We start from the raw sequence: 26,715 nt of genomic DNA, 5'->3' as shown, positions 1-26,715 counted from the left end.
ACAATTATTCATTTACATAAAAATGACATTTGATCAATAATTCCTCTCTATTATCTGCTGGTCTTCTGCAATCTTTTTCTTTTTGTGTGACTTTAAAAAGAAACCTATCTAATGACACTTGCTTTTGCCTCCTTGTTAGGATTTTGTGGAAATTGTAAATTGCATTGTTGTTGATCAGATTCATTGCTTGCAACATTGCCACAGCTTTACTATGGTGGTTCTTTTCTACAAAACTTTGGACGGCTCCCCTCATTTTATACATCTATCAAATCTCATTTGAAATGAGGGATTTGAAAAGATGGTCCCTCAAGAAAGGTCAACTTCAGGGCCCCTTGTTTGAGTGCTAACAGAAATGCCTACATTTTCAAACCATACATGGGGATGACGACCTACCGCATAGGTTCTATTTCACTCTTACATAAAGCCTATCTTGTGTTTTTTTCTTCAAATAATTATCTTTAAGTGTATATATATATATCTCCAGTGGCCAAAAAATTAGGAACACCCTGCTACTCACCGCTAATATCGTGTGGGACCTCCTCTGGCTTTGATGACGGCAGATATTCTTCTAGGCATGGACACTGTAAGTTGCTGAAACCGTTGAGGAGGAATATTAGCTCATGCTAACAAAATAGCAGCTATCAATTCTCTCAGATTAGAAGATAGTGTTTCAGAGCTTTTAACTGACCTTTCAACCTCATTCTGCAAATGCTCAATCGTGTTGAGATTGGGTGACTGAGGAGGCCGTTGAAGCAATTGAAACTCTGAATCATATTCCTCAAACCAATCTGAGGTAGTTACAACCCTGTGGGAGGGTGCATTGTTTTGCTGGAAATAGCCATCATCATCAGGAAACATTATGGCCATACACAGGTGCACGTGGTCAGCAACAATGTGGAGATAGATGGTGGCATTGACAGATGTTTCCAATGGAAACAGAGGACTAAGTAATTTCACGCACTGTGTCGTGAGGCGCTGAAGTAGAGGCATTAGTAGCCTCTCTTAACTTCAGGAAATGGCCCCCGGGTGGGACGGTTTAGAGAGATATAGATGGCTTTTTTTTTTCTCAGCCAGAGATATCAAGGAAACAGTTATTTTCCGGATATTATGCTGAGGTGAGCTCGGAAAGAAAAGTCATCACGTCTCCGCCGGGACTCGAACCCAGGCCCTCTTGCATACCGGGCAAGCATGCTACCATCTACACCACTGGAGACACATGAATCTGCCTTCCTAATTTCACGCACTGTGTCGTGAGGCGCTGAAGTAGAGGCATTAGTAGCCTCTCTTAACTTCAGGAAATGGCCCCCGGGTGGGACGGTTTAGAGAGATATAGATGGCTTTTTTTTTCTCAGCCAGAGATATCAAGGAAACAGTTATTTTCCGGATATTATGCTGAGGTGAGCTCGGAAAGAAAAGTCATCACGTCTCCGCCGGGACTCGAACCCAGGCCCTCTTGCATACCGGGCAAGCATGCTACCATCTACACCACTGGAGACACATGAACAGCGCCTCACGACACAGTGCATGAAATTAGGAAGGCAGATTCATGTGTCTCCAGTGGTGTAGATGGTAGCATGCTTGCCCGGTATGCAAGAGGGCCTGGGTTCGAGTCCCGGCGGAGACGTGATGACTTTTCTTTCCGAGCTCACCTCAGCATAATATCCGGAAAATAACTGTTTCCTTGATATCTCTGGCTGAGAAAAAAAAAAAGCCATCTATATCTCTTTATTAATATTGTTATTTTGATTCATACTTTAATAAATGTCATATTACGTTAAATTTATACGATTTTGATAACATTGCACATTAAAACTGATGGAACTCCGCTTAAGCCGTCATAATTTTTCGATAACTTGAGGTGACGATTTATCGAGGTTTTACTGTATATGTATAACTCATCTTCAAGAAATATAAAATCTTGCAAACCCAAAATTTTCCATTTGCTATTCCATGCCACGGACAAGAATTTTAAAAAAATACACAGTTTGTGTTCCTATTCCTTTTTTTATTAGATATAATGACAAGATTTTTTTAATGAAAATCACATTAGGTCAGTTACATTATTTTAAAGTTTTCAATGCTAAATTTAATGACATATTTTTCTATTCTTGCTGATGGTCTTGATACCTCATCTAAGTAATTAAGTTTCAAATATTTTTTTTTAATAACATTTTATTCATTGAAGTACTTATATTTTGATAGCTATGCCCTGGTTCGGTATGGATATTGGAGGAACATTGGTGAAATTGGTGTATTTTGAACCAACTGATATAACTGCCAGAGAAGCAGATCAAGAGGTTGGAACTTTGAAAAGAATTAGACATTATCTGACCTCAAATGCAGCTTATGGTGACACTGGTAGAAGAGATGTCCATTTGCAGGTATAGGTACAAAACATTTAGTATTTAAATGCTTTATATCATTGTTTCTCAACCACCGGAGCCTGACATCAGACAAACTGTGCCTTGGGTGATTCGCTATTTCATTTTTCCTAGTTTGTTTTCTCATTAGTCGGGTTTATGACCAGGCCTTCCACTCACAAAAAGACGGCCTTCCACTCACCACGCAGACTTTCAAAGGTTTAAAACTGAAAATCACTGCTTTACATGACCTATAAAACATTTTCCTCACAATATTGCTTATATACAGTGAAATCTCGATATAACAATATTCTGCAGATGAAGAAAAAATATCATTGTGGAGGTACAGTAACCACCACTTATAAGAATCAAAATGGAAAAATGAAAACCAAACAGCGTTTTAACATCGGAAAATCATTGGTTATAAGAATCAGATTTTCTTGTATAGGAGGTTTTTTTAAACTGCTACCATTCATTTCAGTGGTGAAAACAATTGTTGGATGTATTTGTTATTCACAAGGTTATTTAGAGGACTACTTATCATCACTTTGTATAACCTTTGTAATATCCACACCATATTCACTTTTATCCTTTCCAACACACAATGAGGATTACCACTATGTAGTAGAGAATGACAGAATGACTTCGATGAATGATAGCACTTATTGGAAGTTTGTGGTTGAAGAAAAACTGCTCAGAAACCAGTTTAGTCTTTTGTTGAAGAAGTTACTGATAAGCAAATCCATCTAGAGCATTGTTTCCTGAAGTGGATGATATTGTCTCCTTGGAGGTGCGGATGGATTATGGTCACAATGAAAAAAAAAATTTGGAAGACTCTGATCTCTCTCTGGAGCTTTGAGCTATACAGACGATAGTACAGCTACCATAGTAACATTTCAGTCAGTCCTCATTGACATTTTCCTAGTGGAACGATGTCTACTGAAAGAAAAACTGATGGGAATATATGGATGATATAAAGCACATATGCAGTGTAGAGAGAAATAAATAAGATTCAGAGAATGTGAGAACAAGATTTTCCGACAGCCGATTGGATGATTTCACGAGCCAGAAACACTGTTGAGCATAGGGGTGCATCTGGAAAGGTTTATGGATTATTTTGACTCAAAAAGACGTGTACACAAACTTATTCAGGAATCTTCAGACCAAGTGACTTTGGCAAACTATTTTACTAATACAAATAATAGATGATGATATGTGTTTTCAAAGTGAAAGGGGGTCATTCTCCCTACCCTCTCCTCAATTCGGGGAAAGCTAGTATGTTTCAAAATGGCTGCTCCGCAAACATTCAAATGGCATTCCTGTTGAAATTTATCGGGAGAAAAAGGACACCATATGCATGCAAATGTAACCTGGGGAAGAAGAAGAAACCGTATGCAAATCCGCATCACAGTGAATAAAAAGTGCGGATGCCAGCCCTGTGAAGTTAATCCAGTGTGCAACCACACGCACACATTCTAATACAAATACAACGCCACAACAGGCAAAATGCCCAACGAGGTGGCTGATAAAAAGATGCCCATAAAAATATGGATGTCATATATTTCAAAAAAAAAAAACAGCAACCCAATTAAAAATGCAATTAACACAAATTATAAACAATATATAGGCCTACACATGATAAAATATTATACAATGCCCATAAAGAATACTTATGGTTGTCTTATTCTAAGAATGGATAGCTTCTCGATTTACCCCAACATGTTTATCGTATTTCTTTTTAAACGTGTCAATTGTGTTACAATTTACTACCTCCGGGGTTAAGCTATTCCATTTATTAACAACTACTAAAAGTGTACTAAAAGTTCATGGTCCATCCTATCCGTCCCATTGAAAATTTTGAACACTTCGATCATATCTCCTCGACACCTGCGTTCATCCAATGTAAACATATTCAAAAAATGAAGTCTCTCTTCATAACTCAAGCCCTGTGTGCCAACAAGGACACGCGTAGCTCTTCTCTGCACCCCTTCAACCAATTCTATGTCCCTCTGTAGGTATGGTCTCCAAAACCTTACAGCATACTCCAGTCCAGGACGAACTAATTAACCAGGAGAACGGGAAGAGACCGTTTTGAAAACATTCTAACAGTTGTAACGTACATGATAATGGAGCACTTTAGTAAAAGCAGACATGCATTTCATTCATACATGTCTGTTTTTTCAGTATTACTAAAGTGCGCCATTATCCCGTATGTTACAACTGTTAGAACAGTTGCACGCTGGAATAACTTGAATGGGACTATGTCGTGTGTGTGTTCTGGAACTATGTCGCAGGTTACTTAAGTGATCTTTGAATTTGAAAGTGATTTTTAAGGCCTACTTCAGTGATCATGCTCTGGAATTGTGTCATGGGCCATTTCAGTGATTTGTAAATGTGCCGCTTATTTTATTTTTACAAAATTAGGTTTGAGGGGGCAAGCCACATCAGATAACAAATGATAACAATACCCTGAGATGTGTAAGAAGGATTCATCCCCATTGTGTGCCCAAGATTCTGTAATGGCTATAAGATCCAGGCCCTCCACAACTTTCATAGTTTCTAAAAAATCTTTCTTATTACCCAAGCTTCTGGCATTAATTAGTACACATTTTAATTTGTCCTGTGATTTAGTGCCAATCGAGAAGCCATCCAAGTCAGAGGTGGGTAATTCCCCATCAATACTGTTGCTATTATCATTAACTAACCTGCATTCCCGTCTGCATGGTCTGGGAGTAAAAAACCTCACCTAAGCCTATCGTAAACCTCCCAGACTCCCTCCTATTCAGATGAATCCCATCCCAATGAAGCCACCTATCGGTAAAGGCGGGAAGCTCCAAGAACGTGAGGAGCAAATGTCCTTTGAGCCTAAATTGAATTGGCGGATCCTACTCCTATTTCCCTACTACCCCTTGAGGCAGTACTGGAATCACTGCCACATCTGAAACCCCCTCCCTAGTGGATAACAGTAAGTCCCGGTACTCTGACAGAGACTCACTAATATCCGCTCCTAACTGATTCGTTCCCACCCACAGGATTACTCGCCTGGGGAGCTTTTGACGATGAAAAATGTCTCGAACGTTGCTAATCTTCCCCCCAGGAAGACAACGGTGCTTGAACCCAGAAAAGTCCTACATACTCAGTTCCCTAACCATAGAATTGCCGATGATTAAACCCCTATCACTATCCCCTCTACCTCATCCACGACCACCCATTCGCCCTCTAAACTGTTGTTCATGAAGATTGCTTCTTGACAAACAGGTGGCTCAACGACAAGTGGCTTATGTTATAACTGGGCCCTCTAAAACCTTAACTATTTCCCATAACGCTTCGATCTCAAGTTCCAACCTTGCCTTATCCAATCACCCTTTACACTTGAAACTATCAGCTGCTATCCCCAAGATCAGGGAAACCTCCCGTTGCAAGCTCTACACAACACTAGTTGAGGTCGTGGCATATTAACACTATTGCTAAAAATTAGATAACAATACTTAAAAAATAGGAAAATGAGAAATGTTAACAGAAAATTAAAATAATGTAAAATATATTGCGATGCGAAATATGCGTAAAACATTGTACACACAAAAAAAATTAAGTAAAATAAAATCAGGACCGGATTAACCCATATGAAGGCCCTAAGCACTCAAGTGATTTTGGTACCTCTTCCCCCTACTTTTAACCTTAATGCACTCCTCCCTCTAATACAAATAGATTTGTTTATAATTTTCTAGCATAAGTAAAAATTTGTTTTACCTGGGAGGGAGTTAATGCTGTTGAGATGGCTCCGGGCTTACTTTATAGAAGCAAAACAAAATCTCATTAAAAAAACTGAACATTTAAGCGAGTTCTTGCTTGAAATTAACTTGGTTTCTCTGCTTTGTGTCAACCTTAGAGCCGCAACTGGAAACGAAAATTTACTGTTGCTTGGAGGTGTGTGCCTACATTATTATTTTATCATATTTATGTGTATTTTGGCACAACCCCCGCCTCGTAACTTTTAACATAAAAAGAATAAACTTGACGCCCTTGCTGGTTCAATGCCCAGGAAACAGACCCTCCCCTGCCCTCTTTTAGTTTCTGCCCTGGTGAACCTTTCAATAAAAATCTTCAGCTGTACAATTAAATGTTCTCAAAATTTTAGGATTTCCTACTGCTGGGAATTTTTTTTTTTCATTTTTAAAAAAATGTAATGTTTGATAATTTTTTGTGGTGCCCTAAGCACATGCTTATTTTGCTTAGTGGTTAATCCGGCCCTGAATAAAATGCTCACTAAATCACGAAGAAGAAAATATATATGTATATAAAGAATACAACACATCCCAAAAAAAATATTAAGCTACAAAGTACAATTTTTACTTATTAGTATTAGCTATCTCTATTCACTAACACTCTAAAACAATAGGGCCCAAATGAAAAAAAAATACAGAGAGTACCCGGGAAAAAGTATAAACTGTTCGCTAATACTAACATCCAAAAAAACAATTATCAAAGCGGGAAAAACACAAACCTAGTGAAAGTACAATGAAATGATCGAAAATACACAACAAAAATTAAAAAAATTGTGAGAAATAAAGAAAAAAGAACACTTATCTCTCAAATCAAACAATGTGTAGCCCTAAAAATCGTGTGACAAAATCAAACTAAAGAGAAAATTAGGCACACAATGTAGAAAAATAAAGAAAACTCCACAGAGTATGACCCAAAAATAAAAAAACACGCTAAATAAAACTCACGAGAACGAAGAAAGACACAAAATGGCGCACTGGTGTGACAGATAATCTTTCGGTAATCCCTCAGCAACAGTTCTGGATAAAACTACTGCTATTGGTCGGTGAGGGGAGCGTGATAAAAGCACGTCCAATCCCTACCGTGGCCAAGACGAGAATGAAACTGAAATCAAAGGATCAAGATGAGGTAATGTTGCTGACAACTGCCAACATTTGGCAAGAATCAGCGATGTTCCATATTCATGATCGTAACGTTCCAGATAAAATATCATTACCATAATCATAATGAGATAACAAGTTCATGCATGGTGTCCGATTGCATCTGATTACATCATTACTCTTTATCATTGTAATGGATATAGTTATATCAAGAGTATTTTAACATTAGAGGCAATTCCAAACATGATTTTAAAAAATATAATTGTAGAGAGATTTATCATTATATCAAATATCATGGTTTCACTGCATATATATTCTCATTTAGATGGACAATGTCACTATAGATGGAAGAAAAGGAAGTCTTCACTTTATACGTTTTCCTACCAGCGAAATGCATGGCTTTTTGGAACTCGCAAAATCAAAAGGAATTGCATCATTAGCTAGTACAGTTTGTGCTACAGGTGGAGGTGCATACAAATTTGAATCAGACTTCAAACGGGTAAAATTATATCTGTGATTTTCAAAATTCTTATAATATATTTTCATTTGTATTACAATAACCAAGATAAACTTCCATCTGATAAGAATAAAATCTTCGTAAATTATTATTTGTGCATATATATATTAGGGTAGCCCTTATTTTTTGATGTTTTAATTTCAGTTTGCCCTACCCCCATTTTTTTTCTTTTATTCCAAGAAACAATTAGAGACCTCATTTGTTCAAATCAGAGGTTGGGAACCTGTGCCTTATCACGGTAGAAGTGGGAAGCCAGTGAGTGCCAAACAGCTTGAAGGTAAAGCATTGTCACTTCAATGGCGAAGCAGGTCGTAAGCAAGTGCCAAAGCGGGAGGGGTGAAAACGACTATAACTCACTAAAACCAGTGCCATCTTAAGGTATAGGCCCACCCGGGCTCTCAAGAGAAAAGGGCCTCACAAAAATCAGATATGGTTGAGATTTTCGAAAATTTGTCTTGTAGGGCCTCAGAAAAATGACTTGGCCTGGGGGCCCATGATGCTCTTAAGACGGCTCTGACTAAAACTTCTATAACATACTAAAGATTCACTGCACTTGTGCAACTGCCCTTTTTTCTCTCTTGTGGTGTCCATTATTTTATTTTACCCTTCCCACGTGGTTGCTTTTTCCCCTTCTCATTTCATCTTCAATTTTACCATTTTTTTTAAAAATTAATTTATTAAAAGACCCTTCTCACAAAGCTAAATTACTTAATATTGTCTTTTACTTACGATATTTTTTGAAGTTTATGTGCTTATTCTTTCTCATTTATTTCATCTGGATTCCAATGCATATTGAGGCAGCTTATTCTTCAAGTGCCTTGGTGGGTGCAGGCCAAAGCGTATTAACTGTTTAATACGCTTTTGTGCAGGCAGTGACTAGTTTGTTCATGTGGCGCTCTTCACCTTCCGCCCTTAGTCTGCTCTAGTTGCTGCCCTGGCCAACTACGAGTGTAATTATGGCTTCTAATTTGAGAAGTGGTGATCGAGTTTTTATATAATTGGCAGTGAGTGTCACCAAATTACTGGAAGCAAACTTCCATCTAACAGGCAAGTTTTTATTTTTATAGTTTACGGGAGGTTAAACTGTTCCTAAGTGAAAGTACCAATTTAGTAGTGCGCGAATGTGATGTTCTTGTAGAAGGAGTGTGGCGGTTGAAGAACACTTCCTTCTACAATTCAAAGATATAATTAACATTTATTATACAATTAAATTTATAGAACCTACAAGAACTAGCGTGCCGCATGACTCTCGTCTGAGCGGCCAAAACACAAGTTCCGCCTGACCATCGCGCAGATGCGTTCTTTTTCGTATTATGTGGACAGCGCCATCCAGCGGTGGACGCTGTTGCTACATTCTCTTATTGGCGTAATCTTAAAAAAAATACCCGCCGTATGTCAGACACGCACATTGCTCACGCTAATGTTTTGGAAATTATAAAAATTGAAGAAGACAAAATTTTTACTGAGTAAAAGAAAGCCGGGGTGAAGGGGATGTCTTGGTGGAGTCGATAGCAAAGCATGAAGGAATGTCATTATTGAGAATCAGAAAACATGAAAACAGACGGTATAAGACTCATTGTACTGAGATCGCTGACAATTTCATGGATTCATCAGAAGAATCGTCAGGCATTGAGGTTATTTCTGATCAACCTGGGCCTTTATCAAACATTACCCAGACGACTTTTGAAGAAAACATGGATGTATGTGGGAGGAAATATTTTTTAACTCCAAAATTAATGGGGCTGTACTCGATCGATGCTACATTAGTCAGAGAAATGCCGTTTTTATTCTTGAAGCCACAGCTGAATCTTTAGGGTTCAACATAGATGAACTGGGTATCAATCAAAATACGATCCAAAGGCTACTAAGATTAAAGAATTGTTTAAAGGAAATGAACTCAGTTTTGTATCTGTTCATTGGGATGGTAAATTTCTATCCGCTTTAAATGTGAGAGATTTAAAAAGTGAAAGGCTACCTATCATTGTTATATATAAAGATCAAGAAAAATTACTCGGGTGCCAATTCAGGGAAGGAGCAAGCTATGGCTATATGGAATGTTCTAAAAGATTTTGGGGATTGGAAGATAAGGCTCAAGTTCTATGTTCTAACACAACCAGTTCCAACAATGGTCATATCAACAGTGCGATTACAATTCTAAAACAGTATGCAGATCTAGAGATGACATATTTTCTATGTCAGCACCACATGTACGAATTAGTGCTACGAAGCGTTTTCGAACATGAGTTACCTCAAGTGACTAGTAGTCACCAGGGGCTTTACATCATGCTCGATGGATGGCAAAGGCAATTTACTCCTTTAAAATGTTTTTATTTAGACAGCAATTGGCTTTAAAAGTGTCTGAAGAATATTTGTTGTAATGGTGTATGTAAAAGTATGGTTGGAGAGTTTATCGGCAGTCGGTGCTCTATTTGTTAAAGGAATTGGATGTCAACATTAGCTTTCTGAATCTCAGTACAGATCTTTGGGATAGGGACGATTCTTATTTAAAGTCACAAGAAACATTCCAGAATCTCAGTGTTGTAATGACACAACCGAAAGAGTGGTGAAATTGATGCAAGATTTTAATGGGCTCTTAACTGTGGATGAAGAGCAGAAGCAATTTCTTCTCCAGTGTGTCGAAGACCACATCAATACAGAAAGCAGTACCCGGACTGCAAGAAGACTACTCTTGAACGAAAATTTATTTAAATATTATTATATTAAAAAGTGAATTTGTTGTTTCATATAACCTTTTAAAGATGCAATTTCATAATTTTATAGCAAAATCATGCAATTTCTTAATATGAGTAATAAATAAACATTTTCAAATGCTTAATTTTTAGCAAATTTTTTCTCGTACATTTTCATTTAATTAAGCTCGATGAGGCACGGAAATTGAGGACCGATATATTGAAGAAATATTCGGTATACTTTCACATTATGGTAAAAGGAAAAAAATTAAGGGGTGGGTGATTAAAAAATGTTAAGTAAATTTTTCACCATTATAAGGGCCACCCTAATATATATATATATACATATTTTCTGGCCAAAAGTATCTATCTGTCCATAGAGGAGGATATGGCTTTTATCTTGTTCCATGATATGATTTAATGACAAAGAAGTGCTTATTGCAGCATAGAGCAGTCATAAATGTACAGGGCTTGTTTATTACCATGAAGGCGACCATCAGGTTTGTGGGTTTGATACTGGGGAAAAACATAGATAAGTTTATCTACCAAATTTGTGGCAACCACAGATAGATGGTGCCTTATTATGCTAACTCTGGAAGCCCCCCTCTGTGTCTAAGATGAGTACAGAAATTATAACAGTTTTTTCTAGAGAGAAAGATTTCTGACCTAATTTGATCTGTAAGTAAATTGTTGTATGGCAATATGACCAGAGTTGGTGTGCAGTAAAGTAGTAGTCGTAAATGTACAGTAGACAGATATTGAATGGATTTCAAATGCGGCATGATCATTGGGTTCTATCATTACAAAAATGCAGTTCCTGATATATTAGCCTTGTTAATCATTAACTAATGGAAAAAGTGACCAGGCACCATATAAATATGTTCAAAATTTCTCTGCACTCATTATATTTAGTGTATGGATACTTTTGATTAAACATCCTGAACGTATGTATTGTTTAAAGCATGGAACATAACTTGGCCATCTTTAAGAAAGAAAAAAAAAAAAATGTCCTGGTTTTCCAGTATTTTTGATGGAGCTTACTTGAATTTTTATTCTCTATTGAAATAAAGAATGATCATTATTTTCATAACTTATAAATTTATATTATGATAATTATAACTATAATTACACTCTAACTTCCATATTCTTGACAATGCAGTGTACGGCAAACGGTGGGTGAGAGATCCTTTGAGAGGATTCTTGATTAACCACTTCGCTTACAAGCGATTGGCAAGAAATTTGGATGATCTCTGTTTGACGAATCAGCGATAAATATGGTAACCTTGTCCTAACCTAACCACATGTTAGAAAAGGAAAGGAAAGAAAAAGGAGAAAAGTAAGAAAAAAAAACAAATGAGAGGAAAACAATATAATACATAAGTATAAAAGAGAGAGATATATATTTATCTGCTATTATCTTATCACTCCCTTTCTCTTATCTGTGATACCTACAGATAATAGAGTAGATACGAAGTAGATTTCTGTTTTCACCCTCACCTACCTGTTCTCTTTCGCTCTTAGATGCATATAGTAGACGGATACATCATGTAGGTAAAAAGAACTACTGTATATACTCATGTATAAGCCGACCCCCCCCCCACTTCAGGACCACCAAAACCGCAATAAATTGAAAACCCGTGTATAAGCCGACCCCCAAAAATCCGTGCATTTCAGAGAAAACAAATGCTTATATTTTTATGCAAAATTAACAGCTTACGAAAATTTACAATAGAAAATGATTCAAACTTTTTAATCCGTTTCTTTTAAGTCTCCAAGCTCACCATAATCCATCAGATTATCATAGGGGGTGGAGCATCTTCGTTTTTATCCTCATCTGGGCTGTCATCGCCATTGTCACTTTCAAAGAGGATATCATCTTCAGTTCTGTCCATCGCATTCTTGATGCAACACTGTTTGAAGGATCGATGGAAACAGAATTCCACGTCTCATGTACCCATTAGCACACTAGGCCAATGTCAGGTTTCTTCAAGGCAACACTTTTTGTAGTTTCTTTATCATCGGAACTCATCCATTCAATCCACAAATTCCTTAAATAGTCTTTGAGTCTGGTCGATGCTCACATCTAAAGGCTGTACAATCGTTATCCCATCTAGTATCGAAGCCAATGATGTTTTCGATTTCTTTGCCTCGGCTTTGACATAATCCGTTCCATGTGGGGTTTGAACATATCCCACACACATACATTAATAATGCAGGTTTCTCGAACACTGCTGCAAAAATGACTACTGATTGTGGGGGTTGATGTTTTCTCATCAAAAACTGACCCGAGTATAAGCCGACCCCCCCCCCCCCACTTGAGGAAAAAATTTTTCCACAATAAAACTGGATTATACACGAGTATATACTGTACTTTTTTTCATAGGGTTGCAACAAAGTTTCCTTGTGATGAGGAGAGAGAAAAGAAAACAGAGAGAACTTTTTTTTAAAATTTATTCTGTCGTTTGCGCAAAATATTACATACTTGATTGTAAAGTGGCTAAGATGTGTTGTCATGTGCTGCACTGTTGCCATTCTCTTGTCTTTTACAAATTTGGAAACTACTCTCTGTTCCGCCCTGGCATTCACCAGGTGGTGATGACCACGAGTTACACATTTCCAGTGTTTAAACACTTTAACTGCAGCTGCTCTTCAACATTTCACAAATGCAGTGGTTTTGTTGATACTCGCTCCAAGCTCCTACAATCATCCCACATTCAAAGTCTGTGAAATCATGTTTTTTCCCCTATCTGTTCACAAACAATTCACCTATGCTAGTCTCATGAACTGGGCTTTAATATTTTATACTAGTTAGTCCTCTAGCAGCAACAGTGTGACACCATAGCTCATTTGCTTAAAACTGTCAGGTGGCCACTCTGTATAATAAATTAATTTTAAATATTCATCTCACATATTAGTCAATTAATGCTTATATATTTTGTGAATTATATTTTAATCCACAGCAATTTGCAATAGTGCCTCTTGTTTCTCCATTGACAATTTTTCAGAGAAAAATTTCAACTTTGCTTAACTTTGTAATTATTTTGGCAATAATTTGCCTCGTCCTGTATTTTCTGTGTAGAGATTAAGATTTCTAGTATTTTTCTCGTGGAAATATGGTCAGCTAAGGAAAATATCATGTTGTGTATGTGTGTGTTGGTACTTTTGTTCCAGAACACCCTTGACATGCCCGAGGTTGCGTACCCTCCCCCCCCCCCCCCAATTACAGTTCTTTATATACAGGCTTTGAGCTGTAAATTTGGAAGATATACAATTGAAGTGCAAGTGATACATCTTAAAAAAGTGTTATCTTCGTTAAAATTTAAAAAGTGGAGGGGGGGGGGAATTAGTGGTACAGGTTTTTACATTTTTTTTTCCTTTTCCAGCCAACTTTCCTTGATATGTGTAATACTATATTTTTTTTACCTGTCAAAATTCAGGGCGGGAGAAAAACACAATAATAATGCTGAAGTAAAGAAGGGGGAAAAAAACAATTCACGTGTTGGGTTACCAATAACATGTCTCAATATGAGAAAAAGAAAGGAGTAAGAGTGAATTTACTTCTTCCATCTGCTCCAAGCCAAAATATTTTGTTCCTGGACTTAAGGCGGAGACTGCAGAGGATTCAAATATTTATTACAACAACAAAAGTTAGAGAAATTAAAAAAGAAATTGAGAAAATTCAAAAAATGTAAGGATAATTTTTTTTTCAATTCAATTTATTTAAATAATTTTAAGATAATACATCTTTCTTAATTGAATGAAAACCAGGTAGGGGATTAGGGTCCTATACTGGTTATTGCAACAAAATAAATATACACCATATCATACTTATAAATCATCAAAGCCATTGGTGTTTATGACAAATTATAGTTCCTTACAATCAACTTCATTGTTTTACATTTCACGCAATGGGAAAATTTCATTTAGTTATCAGGATTTCAGTTTATATTATCAATTTTTTGTCCAAACATTTTTTTTTTACATTATTGAAGTTAGGTTGAACCAGACTTATTTTTTTTCCTTATAAGTTATCGTTATCAACCCGCACGACTATGTAGGAGGTCAGAAGTTGTACTCCAACTCTCCCTTGTACAAAAATTTCCATACTTGAAGGAAATAGCCAATTTCTATCAAGCTACCATCTCCAGATATCATGCCAAGGTGAACTTGGATAGAAAAGTCAACTGGTCTCCACTGGAAATCCAGCACAGGTCAACTTGCAAATCAGGCAAGTGTGCTAACATATACATCACTGGAGACACAACTCTGCCTTCCTTCTTGGCCAGGATGGTTTCTCTGTGGACTTGAAAAAAAAGTCACTGGAATGCAACGATATGTGTACATTTACAACCCTGTGTAAAAAAACACTGGAGCTGCCTATTTTTCATGAGAAATGGGACGTATGGTCATCAGATTTGCTTCTGGGTTTCTTTAGGCCAGGGGTTCTCAACCGGTGCTCTGTGGAGCTCCTTGTGCACTCTCCAGGGGCTCCACAGCCGCTCGAGGAAAATAAAAAACAGTAAAATTAAAAATATATAATTATACACATTTTTAAATAGTAAAAATAAATCAATAACTTTGATGAAAAATTAAAAAACTAACCTATGGGGCTCCGCCATAGATTTTTTTTTACTAAAAAGGGCTCCGCGAGTCAAAAAAGGTTGAGAACTGCTGCTTTAGGCTATAGTTATCAAGTGGTTATTGTTATTAAAAATCCATATTAATGTGGAGGTGTGTCTGGTTTTTTCTGTTATCAAAAACCCAGAGTGCTGACGTGATCACATTAAGCACTGTATCAAAATATAATGATGCGGCAGGCAGAGGGTATTTTAGTGTTAATAAAATATATCAAATTTATCAACATGAGATCATGCATGAATAGAATATGATGCAGCAGCATTAACAGAAAGAGTAACTAACATTAAGAATTTAACCAAGGGGGAAAAATGATAGTTGGTAACAAAAGAGGGATTGTAAATTTGAGGGTGAAATAAAAAGTAACTTTGAATGTTAGCAACTTAAAGTAAATGTGTTTCTACGATAATCAAAATCATAGAAGAGACTGAATTGGGTTATTTGAAAGACCATTATAAAATTTAGGAACAATGAAGCCAAAATATAGATTTATGAACTAAAGGTAGCAGGTATATAAAATTTTGTCTGTTGGATGTGCATAGGCAGAGATAGACTTGGAATTCTGGGGGGGCATGGTCATTATTGCTGGGGGGGGGCAAGATGATGATGATGTCGATACATATATACATTAGATCTGTCGACTTCACCTTTGATGCTGGGGGGGGGGCAATGCCCCCACCCCCCGTATCTCCGCCCATGTGGATGTGTAAGGTAAGTTTAAAGGTGAAGAGATCATTTAATAATTTTTGTTGCACCACGGTCATTTTCTGCGCGCGAGGGCTAATTAGACCAGGACCTACAATTTATTGCTGATTCCTAACAGCAGCCATTTTTATACTCACCAAGAGGTTGGTGCGCTAACCCCTCAGTGTTGGACTCCCTTCGGTAGCAATCTTTTTCTGTGGTACCCCCTGTGTCAGGAAAGGATGAACTGGGTATCAAACTTGCGACACCTCTAAACATCCTTTGGTACTTCAGGTGAGCATCTTATCGACCTGTTCTACCGTGCCCAGAGGTGAAGAGAATTGATTTTTCTGGATTATTAGAGAGAATATTGATCTGAAAAAGTGTATAAATGTCTTAATCCTTCAATTGACAAACATTGAAATTTAAAAACAAAAATTTTTTGCGAGATGTTATATAGAGCACTGTCTTGAATGCTATTATGTGGTAAAAAAAATATTGTTAATATTTAAAAAAAATATGGGGCGTTGCCTGTAAGCAACATTAACATTGCCAACCCATTAGAAATATACAAAAACAAAACAAATATTGCCCATCAGCAAAATTGGCAAAATAAGAAAAAAAAACATAAGTAATAAGAATTCAATTTTTTTCAACTTGAAAAATATACTCTAGGTCAGTGGTTCTCAACTGGAGAACCATAGGATATTACAGGGGGCCACGGATGAAAATCTTGTTAAAGGGGAGCCACGGCTGCTGATAAGGGGGCCACTAAGAAATTTGTAAAAAGAGTGACCAAAAATTTTTAATTTCAAGCATAATATATAGAATATTTTTTTTTCACAGTTTTGTCCCTATTTAAGTAACATTAGCATGAGAGAGGGGGAGTGTTGCATGTAATTTGGGTGGTTTTGCAACATATGTTGTGGCAGGCCCATAGCCAGAAATTTTGTTCAGGGGGACCAAATTTATAGAACAATAGATTTGGCCATCTTTTTCCCTTTTTTCGGTCATTTTCTCAAATTTCGAAGGGGGGGGGGGACCAGACCCTCTAAGTCCTCCCACTACGGCCTTGTGTTGTGGGACTAACGACTAACAGTAGGCCAAGATACAACCTATAGAAGAGGCTTCAGCAAAATGGAGTAACTGCAAAGACAGGAAATTGTCCCATGACTTTTCATTCAGAGAGGCTACCATTAAGAAGGCAGACAACAATTTGTTGACCATTCATTGACATTCTCTCAAGTGCCGGTAATAGTTATGACAATATATGTAACCCTAGAAGTAGAGGGGTGAAAAATGAAAGTTTGTGTGTCTATCAGGGGATATGGAACATTGTTTTCAAGCAATTACGGACAGATTGCTATCTAGTGTAGCCAAAGCTATCCTCAGCCGGACACTGGGTGGTTTGTTAGAAAACTGAATAAAAAATTATTGCTGTGCTGTGTATTTTTTTAATGACTTTTGAGAAGATGCCTACCCTGCTGAAAAGAAATAATATTGTGCTATTACTGCTGAGAAAGTAAAAGAAGGGAGGATGAGACATATCACCTGGTTTTTTTAGGGATATTTATTAACCCCCCTCATCCGTGCTGAGACTAGCCAATATGGTTCTTAAGGCAGGGTCATAATAATTTAGACCTTTGATTGGTTGTCAAGACATTTCAAGGCCTACCATAAGGATCTGAGTAGTTAAAAATGAAATTTAGTGTTTGAAGTATCAGAAATTTTAAGAATTTCACAAAAACAAGTGCCTAATGATTTTTTTGTTTGTTTATCCAGTTTTTGTCATAAGTTAGTGTTACATCATTATATGTAAAGCCTGGAAGTTCAGACAAAATGCCATAAATTTTTTGTAAAAATGCCTTTTTTGAATTTTTCTGCCATAAAATGCCTATTTTTAACATTGTTTAAACTTCATTCGTGAATTTCAAAGACCATATTCTGTAGAAATTTTATATTACAAGCATGAAAAACTTTAAACAAACTAGACGATTGTTTTTTTAAAAATCTCTAACTCTTAGTAGTAATTGTTATTGCCGCTCAAGCACGTATCCATGGTGATGTGTTGGGGAGGCTGCGATTTTTTACGGTGAAGGTGCCGAATGGTGTGGCCCAACCTAGTGTCCGCAGGTGCCAAATGTACTTAAAATATAAAAAATTAATATTTTTAAAAAAATTTATTAAGAATTAGAATTAATTTATATAATTATTTAAAACTTTAAGTTAATTTAAAATTAACATTAAACATTAAATTGAATTAAAAATAAAAGTTAATTTAAATAAAAAGTTAATTAAAATTTATATTTATATAAAAATTATATTTTTTAAATAAGCAACATGCTTATTTAAAAAATTGCTTGCAACAACTGGTGTTAAATTAATGAATAAGCTGTTTTTGACAATAAATGTGAACATTTGTGCTGGCTACCCTTGCAAAAAATACTGTATGAAAAAAGTTTGAGGTGCAGACTGAATAATATGTGTTATATTTATAAACATTGTAAGGAATTCTGATGCACATTACCAGCTAAAAATGTTTTTTATTAACAGTATCATGTGCAAATAAATGAAAACTTTTCAGATGAAAAGAGAGCAGAATATGAAAAAAGCATATGAAGAATTATTATTTTAAAATGTTCCTAGAATCCTACTTCTTCCTCCTTCGCTTAATAAAAATTTAGGCTCACAGTTAAATTCATCTGGATGTATTCGATAAATGTTTTTTTTCCAGCTTTTGAAGTCAAAGTAGGTGAATACTTTCCGTATAAATTTGATGTTTTGATCCCTGTGAAAGTATTAAACGTTTCTCTTTGTGACGTTTTGATAACAATTAGGCAAAATAATATGAATAAAATAAGGATCTCCGTCAACCAGAGGAAATGAATTCTGAGCTAACTTGGATACCAGAAACCTCGTTTAATAGAGACGATCCTTGAATATTTGAAGATAAAAAATTTATCCAAAGCCTTGACCATTTCCTCCACATCCTAGAGCGGGGCCTCTAGGCTGAAGCCTATGGTGGGCCCCCAGACCATACTTTTCACAGGCCTTTTTATATATAATTTATAGCTTAAAAAAACAAAAAATGATGAGAATCATCCCTGTCAGCCCCGCCCTTAGGGACATGACCTTGACGCACAAAAACAACCAGCAGGTCAGAGGTCGAAAGCTCAAGATCAAACTTCTTTGATTGCACAGATTTTAGGGAAAGAAACTTTGAGGGGAAAAAAAAGAAATTAATTTAAAAAAATTAAGGATTAATGAAGAAAAAGTGACGTAACTGGAGTTACGTTTGCTTGCAAGCAAATGTAATGTAAGCCTTCATGAAGGCTCTTGCCCCATCACCTATTGTTTGAAGGCTCTTGGTGACGATCGCCCCTCCTTGGATCCGTTGCTGTGGTGGTTGAGGGGTAATAGTGATGGACTCGCATCATGAGGACCCAGGTTCGAACCCAGCCATTGCCACAGTGGTTGTCAGCTGAAGTTTGTTTTCTGTGGTTCCCAACTTTGAGGCACGAATGCGAGCTGATCTCCCAGTTAAAAAGTCTCACCACAGAGAGCAACAGGCCTACAATGAATGGTACACATATCCAATTATTTTACTTCACTCACTTCTGAAATATAGATGGCAGCACTGAAAAATTAAACACAACACTATATATGTACTCCATGGCCCCCTACATCCTGGAACAGGGCCCCTAGGCAGGGATCTTTTGCGGGTCCTCCATTCAGACTTTTCACAGGCCCTTCTATAGCTAATTTATTGGGTGAAAAAGCAAAAATGAAAAGAATTGTCCCTAGGGCTAGGATCCTGTCAGCCCCACCCTTGTGGGGGCCATGACGCATTCAGTCTTAAGTACACGCACTCACACTTCCAGCACAACTCACTCTAATGGGCCACAACTAGATACTTGGTCAGCTGGGGCAAGTACGGATTTAGGCACGCCCCCTCGTAATGCTGAAGGAGAGGTTAAAAGTTAAATTTCTGCCCTGTGCACCAGACCCATCTTAATGCTGCCCCTAGTGGCAGCCCTGGCCAGCACCACCTGTAGAAGAAGGCCTCTGCATGAAGCTTGTGATGTCGCAGAAGAAAACCATCTCATTTGCAACCATTGGATATACTACAAAAAAGGTAAAGATGGCTCATATGCGTCGGCCTGCTATATGCAATGGCTATAGGTGAGATGGCCTTCTTCTATAGGTGGTGTTATTCTGGCGATAGACCAGAGTTGTGCTGGGTTTGAAAGAAAGGAAAAAAGAAAGTAATTGTTATCAGAAAGCCCCCCCCCCTTCCAGCCCCATTGAAAGCCAAATAGATGCAAATGCCTGAGAGATAGAAAATTTGGTGTTGTCCTGCATTAACTTTGCTTTGGCCAGATGGTGTTAGATGTGAATTCTTTTATATCAGACAAAGGCAGGTATGTGTGATAGAAGCTGAGAAAAATTAGGAGTATGTTTTTCCTCCTTATTAACATACGTAACTCGCTCCATGCATTGGACTACTAAACTATACATCCATATTCCTCTGTGGAATTTCTAACTAATTGGTACATGTTGGAATGTGCGTGCCTATGTTGTGAACCGAACCTAATGTGAAGCTTGTTTCTGTGTAATGCTTGTTATAGTGCTGCCATATGCCTCCTATTTTTCAAACTATGAGTGAAGTGTAATGGTTGAAGATTTTATTGTTGTGGGCCTGTTGCTGTCTGTGGTGAGACTTTTAAACTACTACTACTACTAAACCACGCATGTACCTCGTCCATATTCCTCTGCAGAACCTCTAACGAATTGGTACATGCGGTAATGTGTGTGTACATGTAGTGAAACCTGACGTGAAGTTTGTTTCTGTGTAATGCTTGGTATGTGTAGTACTGCCATCTGCCACCAGTTTTCTAACTATGAGTGACGTATAATGATTGAATAATTAATCGTTGTAGGCCTGTTGCTCTCTGTGGCGAGACTTTTTAATGGGGAGATCGGCTCGCATTTGTGCCTCGAAGTTGGGAAACACAGGAAACAAACTTCAGCTGACCACTGTGGAAACCTTGGGGTTTGAACCCGGGCCCTCGCGATGAGAGTCCGTCACTATGACCACTCGACAACCACAGTGGCTCATGCATTGGACTGCATTGTATATGTACAGCCAACCAATCACACTCCCAAAAGGTCATTAGTTGACATTTTAGCTCACCCAGGCCATGGGCCCATATTGTATTGATGCCCATTTTACTTTTTTTACACCATAAACGTACTGCAAACAACCATGGAAAGTTATTTTAGGTATTTACTATTCGATTGAATTGACCAGAGACTCCCTTAGGGGTGTGTGACACATGCGGCCAAACCTGGCCCTGCCCTCAAAGTATATGTCCACATGTAATATGAATAAGAAAGAAGTTAATTTTTTTTATAGACAGTAAGACATGGTAGCTGTGTTTCAACCATAAAAATTATAATGAATTTTCCAAACACTATATAATGCAACAAATAAATGACAATCATTCATAATTCGAAGGAGTCCCCCCATAGTCCATTTCCAGAGTTGCCAACTGCTACAGATTGTCTGTAGTTTCTATGAACAGCCACAATAAACTGCAGAGTTACAGAAGACACCCGCATTACTATGGAAATCGATAAAAAAAAATCAGGTCATTGAGTTTCTTGTGTTTTACTTATTTTTATTATTATAAAATAAAACTACCTACCAAATTTCATAAATATTGCTCCAGCGCTTTCGGCTTGGTATGATTTTTTTTGTATAATCTTTGAAACCCCTTAGGGGTCGAATTTAAAAAAAAAAACTTTTTATTTACATGATGAAATAAAACTATGAACTAAATTTCATAAATATTGCTCCAGCGGTTTCGGCTCAGCATGAGATTTCTCTGTATAACCTTTGAACCCCCTTATGACCCCCTTAGGGGTTGAATTTTAAAAAACCCTTTCTTAGTGGGTCTTTATTTCATAAAAATACTAACCAAATTTCATATTCATAACTCCAGTGGTTTCACTCAGTGTCAGTCAGGACAGTTATTTCATATATACATATATATATATATTATAATACTGTAAATAAAGTATTTAAAAATATAATTAAAATAATTTAGTAAAAAATGAAATCACTTTTTAAAGTTGCGTAAAAATTTTTATTCAATTAAAACAGATATTTTTTCATATCTGAAATAAATTGGTTTAAATCAGTGACTTTTTTTAAAAATCAGACCCCACCATCGCCGCAGTGATGGTCGCCTGAAGTCGGTTTTCTGCAGTTCCCAACTTCGAGGCATGAATGCGAGCTGGTCTCGCAGCACAGAGCAACAAGCCTACAACAATATAATTATTCATTCATTACACTTCACTCGCTATGAGTTGAGAAGAAACTCATAGTTTAAAAAATTGATTGCAGATGGCAGCACTATACATAACAATGATTAGACAGAAACAAGGTTCACTATACATTCCAACATGTACCAATTTGTTAGAAGTTCCGTAGAGGAATATGGATGAGGTGCATGTCTGGTTTAGTAGTAGCAGTGGCCCAAGCAAGAACAGCTTTTTTTTTTTGTGGCCCTTTAAAATAATTTTTCTCGATCCTCCAGTGTCCTTGAGCACCCTGGCATTCATCAGATTCATACTAGCACCCGAAAATGACTTTCAAACTATGAACTACTATATTATAATTGAAAAAAAGCAATGGCACCTCCACCCAGTGAGAGAAATTGTAAGCCTGGCCCTGGGTATTTGAAGGCTAACCACTGATCTGCAATCATGGTCCCGCAAGGGTGGGGCTGACAGAGCTCCAGCCTGGAATGATACTTGTTTTTTTATTTGTTTCTTTACACTTTGAACCAGTGATTCCCAATGTGGCCGTTGATCTTCCCTGAGGGGCGATGTTCCAGGGGGGTTGGTAGAAGCTACGGGTATAACATAGGATCCTATGGGTTAGATTGTGTTGGGGGGGGGGGTGATGGTAAAAACAAATTTCTGACGAAGGAGGCGATGGGGCAAAAAAGGTTGGGAACCTATGCTTTAAACCATATATGCTCAACCCATGACCCGTGAATCAAATGTGGCCCTCAGAGTCATGAGGGCTCAGGTGTAAGCCTACTCACACCAACAGATATGTGCATAAGCTCTCCAATCATCATCCTCACCAAAAACGAGGCGTACAGAAAACCTTGATCGAGAGGGCAAGAAGACTATGTGAAGGGAAAGATCTAGGTAAAGAGATTGAGCACTTAAAATCAGTTTTCCGCTCTAATGGGTACACGAAAGACGACATCAAGAAAGCCTTATGCTCCATCAAGGAATCACCAACGGAAAATGAGCAGTCACAATCAGTTGGAAAAGCTGTGCTGCCTTTTATCCCTGGAGTGACGGCAAGAATCAGCAAGGTCATGAAAAAACATCGTATAAAGACCATTTTCAAACCAACCAGAAAAATATGTGAAATGCTGCGATCAGCAAAAGACCACAGTGACCCTCTATCAACACCGGGGATCTACCGAATACCGTGCACCTGTGGTCAGGTATATATTGGAACCACAAAAAGATCTGTGGCCACGAGAATAAAAGAGCACGAACGATGCTGCAGAATGGGCCAAACAGAAAAGTCGGCGGTGGCAGAGCATGCGCTTTACGACAACCACAGTGTACAGTTCAGCAAAACACAGGTAATAGCTAATGTTGACCACTTCTTCCCACGAATCTACAGAGAGGCTATTAAAATATACAAGCACAAAAACAGCTATAATAGAAGAGAAGAAACTTTGAAATTGAGCAGATCCTGGACACCAGCTCTCAGAAGAACAAGAACCTTTCCCTTCAAGGTCCAGCAACAGAATGATGACAACAGCCAATCAGATAACTCCACATCTCTCGGCCAATCAGGTTCTACCAGCATAACAACTGTTTACAATATGCTGCCAGCCATAGAATCAACTGACCAATCGCAAAACAATAGTGTAGTTCAAGCCACTTATGTGCATAAATACAACCTGAGACTCCGGAAAACTTGACTTTGATCCAGTTTATCAATTCTCCTGATGATGCCAACCACTAGTGTTGGGGAAACGTTGAGAACAAACTCAAACGGACGACGGTCTTCGAACCCGAAAAAACAATTTGTATCAAATGATGGCCGCGAAAACCTTATAGACTATTTACAACATCAAATACTTCACCTATATTTTCATTTGGGACAGGAACTTGAAATTCTGTTTTGTTGGACATTTTTTCATTTCTTTCTAGAAATTCGTCAACATTATTTGAGTTCTTGTCATTGTAGAAAGTGTTCAGTACTTTCACATCTCTGGCTATTTCTATCTGCTTTTTGTTATTCATCCATATTCTATAAGCTTTTGAATATTCAGCATAACCTACAAACATGCCAACATTACCTCTTGGATCGAACTTCCCCTTTTTCCTTTTCTTGTCTAGGACATGATCTAAAAACATGATCTAAGTCTTTGATCTAAAAACTTGTAGATGCTTTACAGATGGAATTCTTCCACCCATCTTTCAAAAGGTGTTTTATGATTAATCACTCTTGAAGGCGTTCTGTTACATAAATAATTTGCAGTATTGATGGCTTCAGCCCAAAGTGAAGGTGGAGCTTTAGATTCAATTAGCATGCATCTTGCTTTATCTAGAAGAGTTCTGTTTTTCCTCTCAGCTAGACCATTTTGTTCTGCCATATATGGTAAAGATAATCTTCTCTTGATTCCACATGCTTTTAGGAATTCACTGAATTCAGTACTACAGTATTCTCCAACTCCATTGTCACTCTGCAAATGTTTGATCTTTTTGCCAGTGTGATTTTCAACTTCATTTTTATATTCTTTGAAGAATTTCAGCACTTCATTTTTGTGTTTCAGGAAGTACACTTTACAATATCTGGAACTTTCATCAATAAAAGTTACAAAGTATTTTGATCCGCCAGGAGATGTTACTCGCATTGGCCCACAAACATCTGAATGCACAATCTCTAACAAGTCCAGTTCTTTTGGATCTGTTCTTCTCTCAAATGGGACTTTCGATACATTCCTTGAACTGCATTGTTTCTTTGTGCAGATTTCAGGTCAACTTCATTGATATGACCTAGCTTCTTGTGCCAGGTCATGATCTTGGATTCTGCTGTATACCTTGAATTTTCTGGTCGATTACTAGCATCGTATGTGTACAGACCATTTTTCTTGGGTACAATCAAAGCTATTTCTCCTTTTTGGTTTTTAACAAGAGCTTCATTCCTTTTGAAAATGACAGTTCCTCCATATTCAGTGATTTTGTTCACAGATAATAAATTTGTCATCAGTTCAGGAACATACAGCGTATTCTGTATTCTTCAATGTAACTGTAGAGTCTCTGTTGGATTTCAGTTCTATAGTTCCCTTTCCTTGGAATTTAGTGTTTTGACCTACAACCGCTAGATTTATCATTCCAGTATCATGGTCCTCGATGAGATTTTTGAAACTGGAGTCATCACAACACATGTGAGATGTGCTTCCACTATCCAAACACCAGGATGATTTGGCTTGTGGTTTGTCTACAAGTGATGACAGACACTTCTCTTCTGCTTTGAAGGAAGAGTTATCTTTTTTCACATTCTTTGACCAGCAGTCCCGAGCAAAATGTCCAGGCTTTTGGCACTTGTGGCATCGAAATCGTGTTTCTTTTTCACTTGATAATGCTTTTGTATGCCGAAACCTGTGGTGTGGTTTCCCTTTTCCATAAAATGCATCTTCAGGTTGCCTTTCAGCCTTGGAATATGAGCTCCTTGCTTCACTTTTCTCAATTATCTTTATTTTCAGGTCTTCTGGCCGTGGCAATTCATCTCTGCACTCTATTGCAACCCGAAAGTTCTCAAATGATTCTGGAAGACTGTATAACATCATTACACACAGCAGGTCATCATGGATTGTAATATCCATATCTATCAATTTGTCTACAGTGTCCATAAATGCATTGAGATGCTCTCTTGCACCAGCTTTCTCTTGCATCTTTAATAATATCAATTTTTTTTAACAAAGTTGCTTTTCTTGCAGGACCAGAACTTTGATAGATACCTTTTAGTGTATCCCATACATCTTTGGATGTAACACAATTTTTTACTTGTTTCAGTTCTGTAGGGCTGATGATAAGCAACAAATCAGATCTTGCCTCTAGATCTTTGTCAAGCCATTCTTGTCTCTCCTCATCTTCAGCTTGTTCTGTGATTTTCTCATTCACATAATCCCACAGTTTACTTTTAATAAGTAAAGCTTGTGCCTGAACCTTCCAGGTGCCATAGTTTTCTTTGGGTAGTGGCTGTATAGAACTTGAAACTCTGGTGGTTTCCATTTTAATATATTTATTCAGACTCACTAACTTGCATTAAGCGAGCACTGGTCCCCCATAACCTAAAGTAACTTCAAATATTTTATTTAGACAGGAAAAATGGTAGTACCTTCATAAGGAAAGACAAAGAGAATACAAAACTACAAAAGGTAAACAAAAAGAACATTGCCACACATATGTAACATAATACACACTCTGAGGTGTGAACAAGATTAAGTGAAATACTATTGGGTATTGGGGGACTACTAGATTAACAATAGTACTCTAATAACAAAAGCAAATTTAACTTGTCAATTGAATTCTTAAATGTAGATTGAGATTGTAATTTAGAGTAATAATGTAAAATAAATGTTTTGGCTTGAAACTTGACTTTGTCTCCCTTGATATTGCCTGTAAAATTAATGAAGATCTACGAATCACACGAGACAGTAGCTTGATTATGCTACACCAGGCATGCGTATGTCAGAGATAATATAGGTGCTCTCCTTTCCTCCACATATCTTTTACATGCGCACTCTCGTTGGAAGGTTAGAGGAATGACAAGCTTGCGATCCAGGCTGACATCAGAGCATGACGATAGGGTGAATAACTAGCATATAATATCAGAC

The 26,715-nt window shown here is 37.4% G+C and overlaps 1 protein-coding gene and 3 non-coding genes across 8 annotated transcripts in view; 2 read left to right on the top strand and 2 right to left on the bottom strand.

The window, feature by feature from the left end:
* Positions 1-26,715, top strand: part of LOC149084934 (pantothenate kinase 3-like) — a 77,091-nt gene that overhangs the window by 26,562 nt on the left and 23,814 nt on the right. For all 5 annotated transcript variants that reach the window (XM_089232669.1, XM_089232673.1, XM_089232671.1 and 2 more), the window contains 2 exons: positions 2,203-2,381; positions 7,569-7,742. In XM_089232669.1, coding sequence (XP_089088795.1) covers positions 2,203-2,381; positions 7,569-7,742 — 353 coding nt within the window. The remainder of the gene's footprint in view (positions 1-2,202; positions 2,382-7,568; positions 7,743-26,715) is intronic.
* On the bottom strand, positions 1,141-1,214 carry TRNAT-GGU (transfer RNA threonine (anticodon GGU)). Its single transcript has one exon. It is a non-coding gene; the product is annotated as a tRNA-Thr (tRNA).
* On the bottom strand, positions 1,423-1,496 carry TRNAT-GGU (transfer RNA threonine (anticodon GGU)). Its single transcript has one exon. It is a non-coding gene; the product is annotated as a tRNA-Thr (tRNA).
* On the top strand, positions 1,551-1,624 carry TRNAT-GGU (transfer RNA threonine (anticodon GGU)). Its single transcript has one exon. It is a non-coding gene; the product is annotated as a tRNA-Thr (tRNA).

Source organism: Pholcus phalangioides, unplaced genomic scaffold (genome assembly GCF_987345545.1).
Source record: "Pholcus phalangioides strain wild (caught in Gottingen) unplaced genomic scaffold, Ppha-v1.0 ptg000007l_1, whole genome shotgun sequence".
NCBI classification, from domain to species: Eukaryota; Metazoa; Arthropoda; class Arachnida; order Araneae; family Pholcidae; genus Pholcus; species Pholcus phalangioides.
The sequence above is the reverse complement of the archived record's forward strand: the minus strand, read 5'-3'. Positions and strand labels throughout refer to the sequence as shown.